The sequence below is a fragment of the Meleagris gallopavo genome, chromosome 16 (assembly GCF_905368555.1).
Source record: "Meleagris gallopavo chromosome 16, MGAL_WU_HG_1.1, whole genome shotgun sequence".
NCBI lineage: Eukaryota > Metazoa > Chordata > Aves > Galliformes > Phasianidae > Meleagris > Meleagris gallopavo.
In genome coordinates this window covers 8,031,491-8,050,662 of record NC_139419.1, presented here as the reverse complement: position 1 = coordinate 8,050,662, position 19,172 = coordinate 8,031,491, and the positions used below count along the sequence as shown (strand labels likewise).

The 19,172-nt window shown below is 42.8% G+C and overlaps 1 protein-coding gene across 2 annotated transcripts in view; it reads right to left on the bottom strand.

Moving 5' to 3' along the window:
- XYLT1 (xylosyltransferase 1) overlaps window positions 1-19,172 on the bottom strand; it is a 152,837-nt gene that overhangs the window by 65,554 nt on the left and 68,111 nt on the right. For both annotated transcript variants that reach the window (XM_085237164.1, XM_085237163.1), the window contains exon 2: window positions 17,687-18,209. In XM_085237164.1, coding sequence (XP_085093290.1) covers window positions 17,687-18,209 — 523 coding nt within the window. The remainder of the gene's footprint in view (window positions 1-17,686; window positions 18,210-19,172) is intronic.

Genomic DNA, 19,172 nt, shown 5'->3' with positions numbered 1-19,172 from the left:
TGCCATCCTTCACGTCCCGTATCAAGGATTGTCTCCCTGGATATCCTTAAGAAATGAACAGCCAGACACTGTGACCAGCTGGTGTAAGGCCAGGGTAACTTCACTGCAACTGTAGGAGTGAGATCGTTTATATCACATGGAGGTTTGGGCTGCTAACTACAAATTCATCCTTCCTTTGAGATTCTCATTACATCTGTCTCCTGTTTTTTTAAAGTCAGATTTCGAAGCACAGAGTCTGTCTTGATTCTCTGCCCATAATGACCACGAACGTGATGCTAGACAGATGAAAAAAGTGAAGACTTTTATAGTTTTTTTTTTTTATCAGTTAGGCACTGAGAAGGACTGACACTAACAATGCAGCAAAAATAAACCTGCAAACCTGCAGCATGTGTTGGAAAACACTGCCAAAGTTCAGACTTACATTTTAGCTGACCCTAGTTGTACTCTAAGTGGAATTAGTAGAAATTTCTTCATAGAGACAAAAGATAAACGGCACACACACAGGCAGCTCCACTCCAGAGCCACATCCCACTGAGTTCAGTTCCATGGATTTCCGAAGCCGCAGCACTGCGACGCATCTGATTGTTTATGGGAATCTCTTATTGTAGAAATAAAAGATGCACGAGACATCAGAATCACGTATGTGTACATACCATGGATATATGTACAATCTGTGTGCATACATACCCACTGTATACACTGGCGGGTTAGTGAAAAAATAATCATAATTGAAACATTTAAACTAAAACATTAAATACTACACCTCAGAAACTGGCTTCCCAGATAAATGCAATTTCTGCATTCAGAGAACAATTTTTTCTTTTTTTTCTGCCTGTGGGCTGACACATAACTCTTCTGAAATATCCCTTGTGGCAGAGGACACTGGTAAGCAATGGCTTACCCAAGGCTGCTCCAAGCATCAGGGCTACACCATGCGATCATTCACTTTCTGCTTCCAGCCCTGCTGACCACCGGGCCTGGCCGACTCACCCAGCAACGAAGAAGGCCTTCTGATGAGCAGGAACTGGGGCTGTCAGATAGAATCACGAGACATTTCCAAGACCTGGACCTTCCCTTAATACTGGCATCCATCAACGAACTTGTTTTATGTCTCTCTGGATTACGTGCACTAAATCAACTAATTCTGGGCAATTTAAATTTTCGTAACCTTACCCTGTGCACTTCACGCTCCCTGTATGATGTATTTTTCATTTATCTGTCTTAATAGTGACACATTAATTATTTTATCATTGATTAGCTCTTGTGCTTCAAGAACGCTTGCTACCATGTACATTACTGAAAGGGTAAGCGTGAATAATTTTACCCAACAGGGAAGAAAAAGAGGACCAATTTTCTTCCAGTATATTACTTGTCAGACAGAGAAATAGAACATAATTATGTTGTGACATTTCCAACAGCAAATATATTCTATTGTAAGCAATTAACAGTGGTTCCTTTGGCAGACTTTGGAAGATTACTCATACGGTATGCAAAGCTACAATAACATCTGAATAATAAATAGCTCTGCACTCCTTTAGCTGGATTTCATCATACATGCATAGGTCAAAACAGAGGAGAAAGAGAGGAACGGCAATTCTCACACAGGCCACAAGTGCAAACTGCAGCACTTCTGGGACGGCAGCGGTGGGGCCGTGCTGCCTTCCTGGCTGCAATGCCTTCCAGAAGCTGCTGCTGATCAAGGGGGATTAGTGCAGATGGTTTAAGAAGAAAATCATGGAGCATTAATCCTCTAAACATTTCATAGTCAACATATCTTTAATACAATCCCTCTAATCCAATTAGGGCGCCTTGAAAATCATATCTTCAATTCCATGCTGTGTCGGGATCGGCGCTGTGGGCACACGGCCGCTCCCATGCCTGCTCAGCCCCTGCCTCTGCTCAGCACACCCTGAGCCCCTGCCAACACTGCAACACACTGTGCGTGCCCATCACCTGACAGTCCCTGGCCATAGCTCACCAGATGGATAACACATCTTAAATACCAAACTCTTTTCATTCATAAAGACACAGAATTAAACATGCAAGAGAAATGCATCATTTTAATTCCCTCTTTCACAACTGGACAGCAACTATTGAGACGCGTTACCAGTAAGAGGACTGAGGTCTCAGCGGGTGGATGGGCATCCTGTCCTTTTACCACCCATCCCCCGGAGCCAACAGGGCTTGCAACCAAGCAACAAGTTACTACCTGATCTATCACAGCTAGGATGATTTTTTTTGATGTTCTCATGAAAATTATTTGGACTGGTTTCTGTCAACACTTATATTTAGGGACAAACAGACAAAAAGCACAATATCGTCTCTAAAGCAAAGGACTTTTCATCCTATTGCTCCATGCCATTAGCATACCACTAGCAGAAGAAAATCAAATTGATGGCACAGGAAACTGTTCAACAAAAGCAATCTGAAGTGTTTTTTTTCTGTACACGTTTTCAGTTTTGCTGTAAAAACAACAACAACAACAAAAGCCAACAACAACAATAAAAAAAAATAGGCAGAAAAATGGTATTTTTTTGACTAAATAAGTTACTGGCTGCGGCTAAAAGCATCCAGAGAGAATTCACATGAGCAACGCATTCTTGCAGTAACACCATCATTTACACACTGGAGTTCCAGATTTCCCGCAGATTTTAACCAGGCTGCGATGTGTCTGGATGTCAAGGAAGCTGCTCCAACAACAACCCATAGAGCAGTCTGTCCTCTCCCACAAAAAAGGAGCATCTGCCCAATGCTGAAAACTGCAATTTTAACACTGACCTCTTCTCTAAAGACAAAGATAACAATGGATATTATTCCCCAGATTACTTCAGCTCTGCACCTGCAGCTCCCACCTGTGCTGGCACTGAGCTCGGTGCAGGAGTGAGAGCCGTGTAGCAGCGCGGGTCTCCTGGCACAATGCAGTGGTGCAGCACACTGTGAGCAGGGCACGAGTCCGAGGAGTTATGTGTTTAAATTAGGGAAAGCGCATGCTGAAAAAGTGCTTTGAAGCTTCAGGTGTAATCTGGTAACACTTGCTTCCAATAGAATTCTTTTACCTGCCACCTGCTCACAATACACAAGCTAACTGACCACTCCTGTCATAAGAGGAGGCTGAAAAACAAAAAACACCATGCTCAGATGTGATTCAGTCCCTCTCTGCTTAAGGACTGGAGCTCCAAACTAAACAATTCATTCTCAACTTGGCTTTCATGGTAAAAACCATCAACTGCAGCAAAACTGCTAAGAAAAACTCATTTGGGAGACGAGAAAGTGTGAAACACAAGAAACATCTCACAGATTGTAAAATGGCATATTTATTTAAAAAAACAAGAGCAGGGAAAGTACGGGCTCTGGGCAGAGCTCAGCAGTGACAGCTCCAGGCTCACTGGCTGCCCCAGCTGCAGGTCTGTGCAGCCCAGGGCACTGAGCGCAGCCCCCAGGTAACAGCAGCACATCCCCAGTAACTGGGGGATGAGGAGGTGCAGGGGGGAAGAGAAATGGGGGGAAAGTCCCAGCAGTCTGTTAGGAAACTGGTTATAAGCCTCCCATATGCCAGGAAGACCAGTAAGGATCCTAATGCTGGCACCTCAGATGTACAGAATGGCAAACACACCAAAGCCACCAGCACAGGACCAGCGGTGTCTCCAGGTATCGCCAGGTCTCCAATTACTGCTGCAGCTGTGAAATTTGTTCTTCCTGTAGCTCAAAGGCTAAAACATACCAAAGAGGTTCATCTGCTGAATTCATCTCAGCTCGCCCCCTGCTATAAGGCTGGAGTCACTCATTTGAAATCAATGGCGAATTCACAGCATTAAATCAGTATCAAAAGAGGATCAACGCAACTGAGCCACATTCTGCTCAGTTGACTCATGTTTCAGCTCTGAACAATTCTTCGTGTACATAAATGCAGATCAACTTTGAGCTTCCTTCACAATTCCCCATTTTAGCTAAAAGAACCGAATGCAATTGAGGGGCAATTTCTTTCAAATGTCACTTCTTATCCATCACACAGAAGTACCATCTTCTCCTCAATGCAAAACCAATTTCAATTTCTGAAATTTCTGGAAACTAATTCAACACATTATGACCAAATGCTTGATGTTCAAGAGGAGAACGTTCTCAGAGCTGAACAAAAATGAGGATGCTTGTCTGCTGGCAGCCCTTTCATTCAAACAAAATTACTCCTTAAATCCAAAAGTCAACCGCTGTGGAAAGGGTTAATGCACTGCTGTAAAATTTTTTTAAAATAACAATTACACCTGACACCACAATTACATTGCCTTAGTGTATAATCCCAAAAAGACCTTTTGCCAAAGGCGGTTTGACTGTTAATACGAAACTCAATGTGTGCTCACTTTAGCTACATGTACCTGCTGAGAACATATTACAGAGTCCAGAATGCTAATTCGTTGTCAGCATGACAGCAGGAACCAATATTAAATCTTGCACACCAATCTTTGCACGCACAAATTTTCCAGATCACCAATTACTGCACAAAAACAAGTCATGCTGCAAGCATGGTAATCAGCATGGAAACCAAACGGGAACCAAATACTGCAAAGTGCAGCTCAAGCTGGAGCCAGCAGTGGGTGTAGGCGATCTCCAGACTTCTCCTCCTCTGCCTCTGTATAGCCTGGCCTGACTGTAATCCCACTTACACGAAGCTCTGTGCTGACTTCCTTGGCCTTAATCCTCACCGGCACAGTGATGCCGTGGTGAAACTGATGTTCACGAACCTTGTTAGTTGAAGCATACGCTTCAATTGCTAACCCTACTTAGCAGTATATAACAGCAGTTCATAGGGGGCTTAGGGTGGAGCTTTTGGCTCTTCTCAGTCTCCTGCATTTCAAACACACTGTGGAGTGCTTGTGTTCTCCTCTCGTGGTTTCTGGCACCGTGCTCATGTTAGGAGTCAGCTGTACCTCCTAACCCACACCAGTGTACCAGCAAGACTTCTGTATCAGACACATTCAGATCTACTTATAATTAATGAATATATTCATGCATCATTCAGTATTTTATAAGGAAAGTGCCTGGAGTATGAAGGGAAGAGCCCCAGTGCTCACCAGCGAGCTAACCCTGGGGAGCCGAGACATAAATCCAGCTCTGAAGGCAGCAGAGACCCAGCCAACACTTCTAACTGCTTCTTTGCCTGCCTTTTTGTTGCTTTACTGATGCATAATTAATTAATAGCTACTGCGCCTTCCCAACAGAGCATTTTAAATAACAGTTACATTTCTTTATGGATGATTATGAGTCATAAAAGTATGTCTGGATGTTCAAAGCAATAAACAAGCCCAGGTAGGGAGCCCAACCTGCTGAAGTAACTGTTCTTTCAAAGCCTGAAGTTGTGGGGATGCAAAATGCCTACTGCACAGCACTGTGCTATTTCCAGTCTGGCTTTATCCAATTAATCTGTAGAAGTCTAAAATTTGCTGAATGGCAAACACCATTCGAAAGGAAAGGAGGGCATTTCAGAAAAGCTGCCATGTTGGTGAAGTTCAGTGCTTCACCAAAAGGAGGCTGCACCAATTTAGACCAGCTCCAAGTTATCACTTTCAGTTCTCAACTAAGATAATGGAAATTCTCGAATCAAAATTATTTCCACTCAAGATTTATGCAAGTGATGAAATATGTCTTCTTAGCTTTGAAACGTACTCAGGGATGACTGATGGTTTTCCTTTTTTGCCTGAATTCTGGACAAACTTGGATTCAAAGGTATTTTTAGTGCAACTTCATGCTATTGCAGACAGATAGCTTTAGATTAAGTTGAAATAAATTCATATTCCTTAAAGATGCAAACTCACTTGGACATCCTATTTCTCTGTATGGTAGTATTTTCCACCTTCATGTCCAAACCCAGAAGGTTTTTTATTATTCAAAGAAAACTGCAGCATTAGTGTTCAACAACATGTCCTTCCTTAAGAAAGGAAAGGAACTTGCACTGCTCATTCACTCTCCTCTATGTTTAGCTATCATCTGAATGAAGATTTCATTTCTTTTCCCAGTCTTATCCACCAAGGGACGAATCCAGATGCCATCCTGCGGTTTGTTTCCAGTTCTCACAAGACCTCCCCTCCACTGATCCCCTGCTTATTTTTACATTGGGTACGAATCCCTTCAGAGCAGCTCTGGGATGTGAGAAGGGCTCAGCATGTGTGGGCAGCCCAAGGAGCCCATGTCCTCCAGCAGGACCAGGAGGAGCAGCCAGCAGTACCCTGAGGGAACATGTGAGTCCCCCAGCAACCAGGCCAGCCAGCCCTCGGCTGCTCACTGAGAACATTCTTAGCAGCATCCAAGCAAAACAGTTCACCCTCAACTCCCCAGACAAACTACTGCCATACTCTTTTTCTTTCTAATATTTCTCTCTTCTAATCTTAATTCTTCTGGCTTATGGCTCAATCTTTCTATGGGGATTCATAGCAAATACAAAGAATAATATCTCTCCTACTTTCAAATATTAAGATGGATCATTATTCCTCCTGACATGTTAGAAGATATTTATCAGTATGAGTTATGAGGCCTTTCTGACTGCGAAGATTTAAACATCGATTTAATGCCAACTTAAAGACTCCTAAAAGTGTTGGAGATTGCATTAGATAAATAATTTAACAATAAAAGGTATATCAAGGCAGACATTATTGCAACCTTCTGCCAATCAATCACCATTTTCCATGTTTATCCAATTTCCATCTCAAGGCTCGGTACATCAAATTGCCTAGACATATAGGACACAACTGAAATAACTTCATCATTGAATAAAATTGCACGGCCATTAAAATTCTCTAAAATCAAGATAGCTGGCAATATGTTAAATATTGGCTTCAGTTCCGTAGGGTAATAAATTCTGACCTAAATCCAATCTTTCATGGATAGCTGATTCAAAATGAAAAATTACTGTTTAGTCATTTTACCTTAGGAAAATTTCTATGGAAACCAAACACAGCCCGGGGCGGTCTTTGAAATATATGATAATTAAAAACACAACTCCCATCCTAGGCATCCTGAAACAAAGTGAATGGATTTGTTTTGGTGCACGAATATCAGACACGTTAACAGCTACCTGATTGAGAGGTTGTGCCTCTCCCAGGTCTCTGATGCAGAAGCAATCAATCGGTGCATGGTACAACTTGCACACCTTACAGCCAGCAGGCATCCCCTGCAGCTCCTGCAACAGGGCAAAGGTGCTGGGCTGGGCAGATAAAAGCAGAGTAGTGCAGCAGAATTCTGCTCCGATCTCACATTTGGGCGTTGCTGAAGTCTCAGAAAAAACTTATTATTCTGTAACAAAGTTAACTCCAACTCTTTTGATAATCAGATGTTAAAATCCACTTAAATAGGAAGCTAACAACAATACATCGCACATCATGTTTTCATCTACATAATTTGCAATGGAGTTAAGCACCTTTTATCCCTGATCTGTACATGGTGTAACTTGCCCAGGGTGTCCCAATAAGCCTGTAAGGTATCAAGGGGGTAAATCCAAGCTCCCAAAGTGCTAGTCAGTGTTATACGATGGGTTATGATACGGCAAAGCAGCATGCTTTGCTCTCATTCTTTAGTCAGGAGCTCCTTAATGACTTCTGTGAGTAATCATATCCTCAGGTGACAATCTAATAAATAGACTCTGAAAAATATATTCTTTCATCACAGCAAAAACAAGAGAACCTCCTTTTTTTTTTCCCTTAAATGAGATTTCTGCTTGGGTGAATTCCACTGTAACTCTCTGAGCCCTTTCAGGCTTGCAATGGGGGTCTCTCATTTCTCTCTCATTTCTTCTCTTATTTTTGTAATCTGCAGTGACAGGAAGGAAGGAAAAAGACATGATGTACCTGTTTTAATTTTGGCAAATTATGCCCACAAATGGCTATAAATGATGGAGAGGAATAAAAATCTGTGAATTTCCATGTGAACTTTGGCCTGTTTGTTGTAAAGGACCGAGCTAAATCTAACAGGATTTCTCATTAAGGACATTCAGAAGTGGATCAGGCTGAATACCGTTCATTTCTGCTGGCTAGGTGAACGATGCCAGAAGTATCTGAAGCCCCTCTGCAGCATCTCTCTTGAGCCCAACAGAAGTGATTTTCACACTTGCTTTTCAGGAATCTGCTGGCAGAATTTCTAGAAACAAAACTGCCATACAATGGTTCTTACGCCCTCAACTCAAGTTGGACATGCTTGCTTTGGACCATACACTTCCATGGACCTCTTCTCTTCTTTAGCCTTGCTTATCCCTATATGACCAAAACTAGCTTCTTTTTCACCGGTGATCTTAAAAATTACCACAATACAGGTACAGATATTTGTCTCATCATCTTTGATTTGAGTAGATACCTAAATAAAGCAGCTGGATTTTTCCCAGAAATGCAAAAGATTCGGGACTACTCACTCACACTCTTGAAGCACAGCATAAACTAACATAAAAAGCAAAATCAGGCTACAATGGAATAACTTCTGGAATGCAGCCAAGACTGGTTGCTCTACTTCTAACTGTGGGTGTGTGTGCATGGGCAACTTTGACATTTGAGTGGTCAGAGGTACTGCACTTCATTGGAGACAGTACCCTTTGTTCTGGCATTAGCTAATGAACAATAGGCCAGCAGAAAACAGACTCTGGAACAGAAGTCTCCTTCTGATATATGCCATTTTGCTGCCACCTGACATGTAGATACATAAAGCTACTGGCATCCAAAACAGAAGTGAATCCTTATGTTCTGGACTGCTGTATAAGGAAAGAAGACAACATCACGACTTTGGAAAATCCACCTGCAATTCATGGAACAAAGATCAAAAGTGTGCTTTTTTAAGAGGGAAAACAAATACTGGAGCAGGTTTTAGTTACTGAAGACACTGTTTAAATGAAGTCATCAAAGCTAGTGCAATGTACATCAGCTCTACTACTAACACACTTTGCTTTTAATATTTCATGGGAATCTTGGGTTTGTCTTCATCTCCTGGCAGGAAACAGTAGAATTATGCAAAAATATACCTCAGTTCCACATTGCCTGTCTCTGCTGCAGCTTGGCAAACCCAGCACGTGCTACACAGAAGTCTTGTTATTCCCAATTAATCTCAGCAGCTGCCTCAGCTCTCATTAGCTGTTTGCTTATGCTGGCTGGCAAGGTGGGCAACTGAGCCAGGCTTGGCTCTCCCTTTTGTAAGGGAGTAATCCTTACCATGCTCTCAAGTAAGTGATCAAAGATGATTCCTCCTCTGACACGGGGAATTACTTTGGTCCAGATCTTCAAAGATGTTCAGAGACTTGCAGATGTGCAATTAATGAGAAATTATTTCAAATTATTTCAGAGCACCTAGATCCCATGCAGAAGAAAAAATACAAACAGATACAACATGCATTGCAGTAAATTCATCCTTTAAAATTCCTTTTTCCTGCCTACCATTCAGTGAATTACCCAGAATGAATCATAGCTCACAAATAGATGGAGAACATGGAAATGTTCAGTTCTGTTTAGTCATGCTACTGTCAAGCTCACCAATATTATGCAGCACAGTAATACACAACATACACAGAAGATTTCAGTCTAAAAGCGGTTGAAGATACTCTGCTGCATAGTAGTAGCTAGTAGCTGGCTGGAAGCCTTAATTTCCAATTAAAAGCACAGATGAGTAAGCAGCAAGAGCAGTGCTTCAGCTGCAATTTACAGCAGAAGGGTGCATTCTCACTGGCAAAGTGTTTCTCTACCATTCTGATGAGTGACACAAATGAATCAAGACTTCAACAAAACACTTTGCCCTCAGTTTGGGCGAACAAGTCTCCAGAAAACAGAAGCAATCACCTTGCAGAATGAGGATGATACAAGCAACTGCAGTTAGAATTAGTTACTTTGCAGAGCTGTCTTGCTCAGCAGTGAGGTTTCCCATGAGCTCACACCATCCTTGCATCCTTGGTGACATCCAATGGAGGGATGGTGACAGGTGAGCACCCACCACAAGAACAGCTTGTTAGGATCTGGCTCCAGAGAGCTCTGGGAGAGGGAACTGAAAAATTCCTTGGCCTCCCTGGAGGCTGGTGAGAAAATTAGAGAAGGAAAACGATGGAATTCTGCCACGGACTTCTCAGTAGGGCCAGGACTTGAAACCCAAGATCTTGCCAGGAACAGTTTGTGAGTAAGACTGTAAATAGAACACATTAGAGTTGCGTGTGCATTAAAGCAGATACTGGGAGTGGGAGCACTACTCTTCCTCATGCAGGTGCCAATCAGGAATGACTTCTTAGACACAACCAGATGATAAATCAGTGACTTATCATGGATATTAAAGCAGAGAGTGAGGGAATCAGGGCTATTCACATCTAACAAGCTCCTGAACAATCAAAGACAAGCTTTTATCTGGAAGACTAAATACACAAAATCTTATCCGAGGTTGCACTGCTACAGTCTCTTGTTATTCACTTTTTCTATACCAGCCTTGATTACTCAGGGAGAAAAAAGACTGATGTTTTAAAACTACTTTCTGTGTAAGAAATACTTGCACAGAAACAACTAAATCATGGTTTTCTTAAAATAGCATTAATGCCCTATAAGACTGGCTTCATGCCTAGACTGTTGGCATTTTAATTCAGGGTAGATCCCTTCAGCAACTCCTCCTCATTCCCAAGGAAAGACACTGCAAAACAGCCTCTGGTCTCATAAAGCCCCGTGATTCTCTGTGTACATCAACTACGTGTACCCGTCTGAAAATGTGCCTGAAGCAGGGCATATTCCTTTTAACTGTATACCAAATTCTGGAGCAAACTCTGTGAACAGTCAAGGCATCTATTCCAAGCAGCCACAAAACAGGAAAATTCTTTAGGCCAGCTCAGAGGAGGAAATTAAATGTAAAGGTTTTTACCCCCCCAATTATTTTAGAAGCAATGCAGATTATGTCATTGTCTTCAAATCAAACAGCGGCTGCCTCAAGCTGCAGCTAACACGGATTGCTGGGACACAGCAGTCCCCTGTCCTCAAAGCAACAGCTCATGAGATGGAGGTTCCCATGAAAACCAGTATTTCTTTCTCATGCGTAGAGATGTGCAAATGTTAGAAATGCAGAGCTGAATCGGTAGTGACTCAGCCCCAGCAACCTCCTTCTACCCTTGGTGATGCTGTAGACACAACATTGAAAGCCAATCTGAAAGTCGCTGTTGTCCATTAACAATTAATGCATACTAGTGACACTCCAACAGTTTTGTTACGGTTGCAAAGTCAGATTAGGGAAGAACTAACACTGACGCTGCTCACAAACCTTAATTTAAGCTGGATTCAATACTACTGTGCTTCATATTGCACAGCTTCCTGCTCAGCACTGAATAAAACCAGGAGAATTTAGATGCAATGCTTTCACTTAAACACTCATCCACTGAATACTGCAATGAGTCCATATCAGAAGCCCAACACCTATTTTACACGAAAATAAGCAAAACTACTGGTATGGCTTGAGTTTTCCTACCACAAAACACTTTTTAAACATATTTTCTGACTATATTTTTAATTTAAAACCCTACCAGCTCCCAGCAACAACCTCCTTTTGCTTCAATCATATCCATCTCATCCCCACCACTCCAACTATGCACACTGCAGGATCATGGGAGCATTAGCCACTGCTCAAGCACTTTGCTTTCACTGCTGTACACACACAGTAATCTTTATCAAAGTGCTCACTAAGCACCTGCTGCCCACTTGGCCATTAGCTGCTCCCACACCTGCCCAGCTGCCCCTCTAATGCTCCCTAAAATGACAGCATTTTCCAGAACAGCAATTTGGTGACAACTAGGGCTGCTGGTCGCAAGTTTTTCAGCCTTCCTGCCCTTCATTTCTTGTGCTGTGCACTGCTCTCAGCATTTTCTTAAGATGCCATTTGCCAACACTTGTCTGCCCTCAAGTTTGTTGCCCTGTTCATCTCTGTTACAAGATCTGTGGACTTTCCATCTACAAAGAAAGATGTCCAGTTTCTGACTCACTGGCCAGATTCAGCTTCTGAGGATAAACCATTAACTTGGTTCCTTTTCCCAGGAACATCTCTTCCATGAGCAACAAGAAGTGTTTGGACAGCTTTTGGATCAAAGAAGCATTGCCTTTATGTTCCAAGGAACAAGTGCTCCAAGCACACAATAAAAACACAGCCCTTCCATCTGATGCCTGATTGAAAATCCAGTACAAGTGGCAGTAGCTTCTCTGAACTTTGAGTCCTGGCATATACATGTACTTTTGGCACATAGGCTATTCTCTGGTCTCCATCCACATGATGAGACAGGGTCCATTTTCAGCCAAAACAACTAAGTGTCTTTCCATTACTCTCTCATATTCTAATTTTATCTGTCAAAACATGCACATGTCACGTTAACCTGAGAATCACTACGACTGTGCATTACTGCTGATACCTTTTTTTTCCTCTTTACAGTGTCATGGCTCCATTGATTTTGGTATTGTTGCCTCTGCTTCACACATAGCTAAGGGCATAAAGGAGGCACACCACATTTTAGAAGCTCACTTCACCTAAATTTCAAGCACTGAATCTTGAAACTGCCTTTTATAAAGAAAGAATACGGTTTCCAGAAGAGAACACAATCTTTGTACGTGGGGTAATTACATCTTGGTGTACTGCAGAATAACGGCGCATGGCTTAAATGCTATTAATTGTGAGCAGTTTTGTTCCACAGGATGTTGTTCGCTGATAACTACTCAATTAGTGTTATTTTGCAATTAGTCTACTCACAGTAAATTTATTGCAACCAGAGTCATCTATGGTGCAGCAAATTAAAACGCTGTCTGGGCTGTATGTGCAGTGGCTCTTATATGCTTCTTAAACCGTGCACAGCTCATCACAGTCATTTTGTCACACTGACAGATTAGAGGTGCAGGAAAGCAGCAGTCACTGTCACTGGGAATCCTGAAACCAGGAGAAAAAGATAAATTTGGGGTCCAGTCACCTCTGATTAAACCCAGCGAGTGCAAAAACGCAATGCCAAAATTGTGAGAGCTAAACAAAGGGCATACATTTACATGTCACTGTGTGCTTACCCATGCATATACAGGGTGAAATTTAATATTTGCTTAGTTGAAACTCCCATTCTTCCAAAATTATACAGAGGATTCTCCCATTTCCATGCTTTGAAGAACTGCTCTGCTCCACCTCGTATTTGGCATTTGTGAGGCTTATCCCCTCTCTTCCTGCAAATCAACCTCCTCCTGCCAAGTCCTTTGAAGTGTTCAGCTACACACTCTGCAGGCATACAGACTGCTACTACCTGTGCATATTGTACAGTAAACAGAGCTCCAGAGCCCTTTTCTCATGGCTTGAAAACTGAAAGAAGGCGGTGTTTTCTAAAATGAAATGGAGCACTCTCCTCAGCAGCACATGAGAAATTCCAATCTCTTGCCTCAGTGTGCCAGAGCAGTATTATCACTAAGAAACTCAAGGGAAAGCAGTCTGATCTGTAAAGAACTTTTTTAGTGCTGGTGAATTATGTGCAAACAGAGTAGCTTGATTATTTTTCTACTTTATTTATGAGTTGGGTTTACCCCATAGGGATGAAGGTAGCAGAAAACTGCTAAGACTACAGTAGAGCCAACAGAAAATAAATTGGGCTCACTTGATGCAGCATTTCTGGGGACTTTTCTTTTGCCACAGCGTCTTAGAAAAAACCACTCAAAGAAACTGTTACTTATTTTTGTCTATCTAGGGCCACAGATCTGGGTCAAGCATAAACCCAGATGGATAATTAACAATAAGGATTAGGGCAGGGTCTCCCCTGGACTGTAGCAGCCTGTAGAAGCTGGCCCACAGGAGGGCTGATGCAGAAACCGCTCGGCACCAGACCTGATGACTCACAGACTCAGTACCAAGCACCAACGAGAACTGCACATCCATCTAATTTGAGGGCCAAAGGACTCAGGGCTGTCATAATCCACATCAGAGTGAAAAGCAGAGAATTCAGGGACTGATGCAGCCAGCAGGCCTGAAGTTGGGCTACTTTAATTGCAGAAGGAAGATCAGCAAGGAAAAGTCCCAGCCTCTCTGTGGAGTTGTGCAACTGTAATTTATTGCTGCTCAAATTTTTAGTCACATAGGGTCACCATGGCCATTCTAAACTGCACCCTTCCCATGGGAATAAAAGACTCTGCTGGGGAATAATGTGGCACATATCACTTGTGCTTTGCCAAAGAGGTTTAAGATTAGATTATTTTAAAGCCAGGAGTTCACGTTTCAACTTCCACTTCTTATCAGTGCATCTGCCCTAGAGGAGGGCCATGGATAGGGAAGGAGACAGTTCATCCAGGCCCACCTTTGCTGAGCAGAACTGAGTCCAGCTCACCTGGGGAGTCAGTGCCTGCATGGCTGGAGACCAGGCTGGAGATGGGCCCAACAAGGAAGCAACCAGCCCTGCTGTCTGCAGGCTGCTGATCTCCACATCACATCTGAAAAGAACTGAACTCCCCAGAGGGATGGTGTCAGACTTACTTTCTCCCTCCCTTACCTGCACTGACTATATTTCCCCTCAAAACTCACTTCTACCAGCTCCAAACAGTCCCTTCAAAACGAAGTGACTTACTAGCTAGCTGCCTGCTGCCCTGATCTTAGCTTTGACTTCAGATAAGGCTGCACCCAAAACCTGTGACACCAGCTTCCTGGTCCACAGCACTGGTGTCCTGTTTTCAGGCTGGGTTCATTGGCCAATGCTTACCCACATTCTGAGCAAGGTAGGCAACTTCTCCTGTTCCAGGCCCCGTCCTGCTGCAAGGCAGACACTCTGCAATGTCCTCAGAGGGACTATAGCCTGTCTGCTTCTGTTCTCATGGAAACAATGCCGCTTTTCATACAAGTGGCAAACAACATGCTACTGGCGTTAACAATCCTTTCTTATACGCTGAAGATGGTTACATTCAATTTTTTTTTGCTTATTGCCATTGGAAATAAAGTATTTGAAAGAAAGAAAATGAGCCTGTAAGATCCTGTTCCTGTTGGTAACGATTCAAGTGAATGTATCGCTTAACATTTATGATAGTCCAGCTGGATGAAGTCATGTCCATGATTGATAGCTACGCTGAACAACTTTGTGGCTTTGATCAACCAAGACAGGATCCAATGGAATTAAATGTTGGATGACATCTCAATGGAAACTGTAGAACTGAGAACACATTTATACACAGAGATAATGGATGAATGTGCTTCTACAATGCATAAATATTTAAACTTTACAGCTCTGCTGAAAATGGACAGGAAATCTTTTTTCAAACCAAACTGAAAGGGATAGTGCCTGTATGCTAAAAATAAAGACTAACAAGTGCCTGGATGTCTGACTTTTGCTGACAAACAGCATATAGCTTTCTCGATGCATAAACTGGCAAAACGTCTAAACAGACCTCCCCCCTGCCAGCAATCTTGACAACAGGCTGTCTTATGTTCCCAAAAGTTGATAGCCAGTGCTTCACAAACCTCTTCTAATGAAGATCAATGCCTTTCAGGCATATCTGGATCTGATGAAGACACCTTTGACAAAGGATGTGGCTAACAGCAGCAGCAGGAAAGGTCTGAGACCACAAAACAGAACTCAATCTATGGATCTTTAACAGGGCTGTAAAATTGAACAGATCAACCAAGTGGTATCATAAGGTCTCCAAGAAGGAAACTAATGGCTGAACAGGAACCAGTCCTGAGGAGTACTCTAACACCCACTGGACACCTTCAATTCAGGTGTTCCTACACGTCTATCTTAATAACGCCGTATTCAGATGTTCTAGAAATCACTAAGCCTGGATCTCTTCTATAGCTCTGAGGTCCCAGTCTGCCTGTGCACTGGCACCACTTGCATAAGCAATTCATGTCCCACTCAATATGCTGCTGCTTTATCACTTCCCTACAGCAGAGCTCCCAAGTCTGCTCCAGAGCACCCTATATGTAACACAGGATGTACAGACTTCTACGCCAATGAAATCTGGCTGTTAGAGCAGTAAACTTCAGCTGTCAGCATGGGCAGCAGGAAATCACCCTGAGGCAAAGAAAAGTCAACATTTTCCACAAAGATCCATCTGGCTAAGTTAATAAATTCCCAAATTAAACTTCTTAAACAGGCCTCACTGCCTAAAACAAAAATTTGAATGAAACTTAATCACTGTTAACCCAAAAAACTGTACCCACAGTCTTTTTACACTTAATACTTTAATGTGGCATATCCCCATAAGTCATGAGCTGCTAATAAATTCATGTGTATTTTAAAATAAAAGCATACTGGACAATGACTCCATTTCACTACGTCTTTGGAGGGAAACTCAAGTGATGCTGAGACTGCCATCGATGCCTGATTTTGCTGAATTCTTATCTTTCTGCTGTTCTGCTTTTACTCTCCCTACAACTTGTTCTGCCTTCTCTGTCTCTCTTCCCATTCACACTGAACACTACATCTTCTACTTGCTCCATTAATTCTTAATCTCCAATATTGGCCTACAGAGTAAAGACTTTGAATTTTACCATGAATTTTACCAATTTTACCAAAAGAAAAACATCAAAACACATGTTGTAAAACAAACAAACAAACAAACCAAAACCAACCCCATAGCCACAAAACAACAGTCACAGAGGTGGGAAATGAGGAGCTGACACCATTCACTGTGGTAATATGCAACATCTAAGCTAAAAGCTTAAGCTTCTATTACAGAGAGATGTTCCTCTGGGGCACCTCCTTTTTTACACTCTCTGTGAAAACAGTTTAACCTCCAAATTCAGCCAACAGCACCATGATCCTCCTCCTCTTCTCTGTGCCACACTGAGTCTACCCAGTCATAACCACTGCTCTCTCTGAGATGGTGCAATGAACGGGTAAGCTGTCAGGCTTAGAGGATGTAAGTAAATATTCCTCATGAAATAAACTGAACATTCTTTTCAAACAAGCACTTTACTATGGTGGAAGTTTACAGCTGAGTAAATGGCGGCTCATGAAGTGTTCTTACTGAAAGGCAGAAATGGGCTAGTGAAATATGCAAAGTGAAACCAAGCAGAGAGACGCCTGATGTATCTGACTGCACACAGGAACCACAAGCAACAAATCAAAGCCTGACTTAGGCAACAGTTGGCACCTGGCTCTCTACAGTGGTAATTTTGAAAATTACTTTAGTTGATTAAAGATCATTAAAAACAGAAGCGAGTCACAGAACTAGATTTTTTTTCATGCTTAAAAAAATAGCTATGTTTCTTACAGTTATCTCACAAAAATGCTTAGTAGCTCTGGTTCTTAGCTAGAGTTCCATAGCAGAACTATTAAAAATGGCTGTAACAACAATATATCTCATTTATTGGCTAGCAAAACACACCAGAATTCACTACAGTTGTTCTCTGATCCCAGAAAAGCAGGCGACTCAGTAACAAGACATGCACCTCAACTGTGCTTCTCTGCATCTCTAGATGAAGAACTAAAAGAAACAAAAGTAGCAGATAAATTCTTATATCACATAGCACAATAAAAATCTGGGGGAAGTGAAAAAGAAATTCAGCATGAATCTACCAAGGATCCTGCGATACCCATATAACTCCCTGCTTAAAACATCTCAGATTCTCCCCAGCTTTCACAGACTAGAGAAGTACATGTTTCTGCAGCAAAGTCCATTTCTTGTCATTAGGAATCCATTTCAATCATACACAATCCTATTCCCAAAACACCGCTTTATTTCTCCTTCACCACCTCCCAACTTACCCTCCAGCGTACAGAAACGTGTCACCTTCTCCGGCATCAGCTTTCCATGCTTGTGCTGACAGTACACATCAGCGATCTCCTGCCGACATTGCTTAGACTTTGCCCGGGACATGGCTGAGATTGCCTCTTTGCCCGTTACCTCGCACTTGGGTGGCTGGTCGTACCTCAGTTCAGGAGAGCTGTTTCCAGTTTTTTTCAGAGGCTGCTGTATGGGAGACGTGTGCATGTCCTTCAGGTTGCTGTCACTGCTGTTCTTTCCAGGCTTATCACCCAACTGCACCACCTCGTTGGAGCTCTTCCCCAGCAGCGAGTTCTCCTTTACCTTCTCCTCTTCCAGTTTCTTTCTCAAATGCTCCTTTTGCTTGCTAAGGGGTTTTTTCACCAGCTCAGACTGGTGTTTTTGCCTCTGAGTCCTGGGAGCAAAGTTACTGTTATCAATATTTTCAAAGTCTTTGGGGACCGAATTCTCATTATTGCTGTCTGTTCGTGTTTTCTCTTTTGGTCGGTGAGAAAAATAGCCATCCTATAAATAAGGAGAAAAATTACATTTTTCTTACTACAATATTCATGTGCCATGCATTACAAGCATTTCATACATGAAAATATCAATAAATTATAATCCAGCATACTGGAAAATAGCATGTTAGGGTTCATAACAGAAAGGTAAGGCTGAGGAAGTCAACTGAGCTGCTGACATCAGTGCAGGCAACCACATCACCCACTGCCCTTCATCTCTGAGCTGGGCCTGACTCCATCTCCGATGGAGCAGGGGGTTTATACAGACTTGTGAGCAGTTGTTGACTGAAGAAGACTTCATCCTGACACCATTAGAATCAATGGCAAAGCTCTCAGAAAGGCCTGGGCCAGGCCCTGACCTCCAGTCCTCCACCAAAGCCTCCCCTCGTCTCCACACCAGGATGAACATCCTGACCATAAGGGCTGTAATGTTCAAAACATGCTACATGAAGGAAAGGGAATGGACATGGTACAATGTTTGTCTGCTGCAGAATAACGCCAGCCTTCGTGATTTCCCCCCTTCACCTGTTACCATGGAAACTCAGCCCAGCACTGACTGCAATAGCAGATTTTTAAGAAGTCGCATTTTTATTTGCCATCAGATAGGTTACACTGGTGACAACTCCTGGGGAAAGTGCAACAGGCCACACAAGGACTGTGAAATCAGTGAACACCCTTGTTTGCTGTGCATTGGTGGGTGGGCTCCCTGGGAGCCAAAAGTTCCACCTCAGTACTGCCCACGTCCCAGCCCTGCACTGCTCCCTGGCTTCCTGAGCCTGCTGTATGGCCTCCTCCTGCAGCTGTCCTCCAAATCATCTCCAAAACATGCTTATTAAACTCAGAAAAAACCCCAAAAGGGAGGCACCATCACAGCCTACCCCTGGGCACCACCATGGTCTGCACCACAGCATGCTCTCTGCAGACAGAGGGATGCAAGCAGTGCCACAGGGGCAGGCTGTTTGTCTGTCCA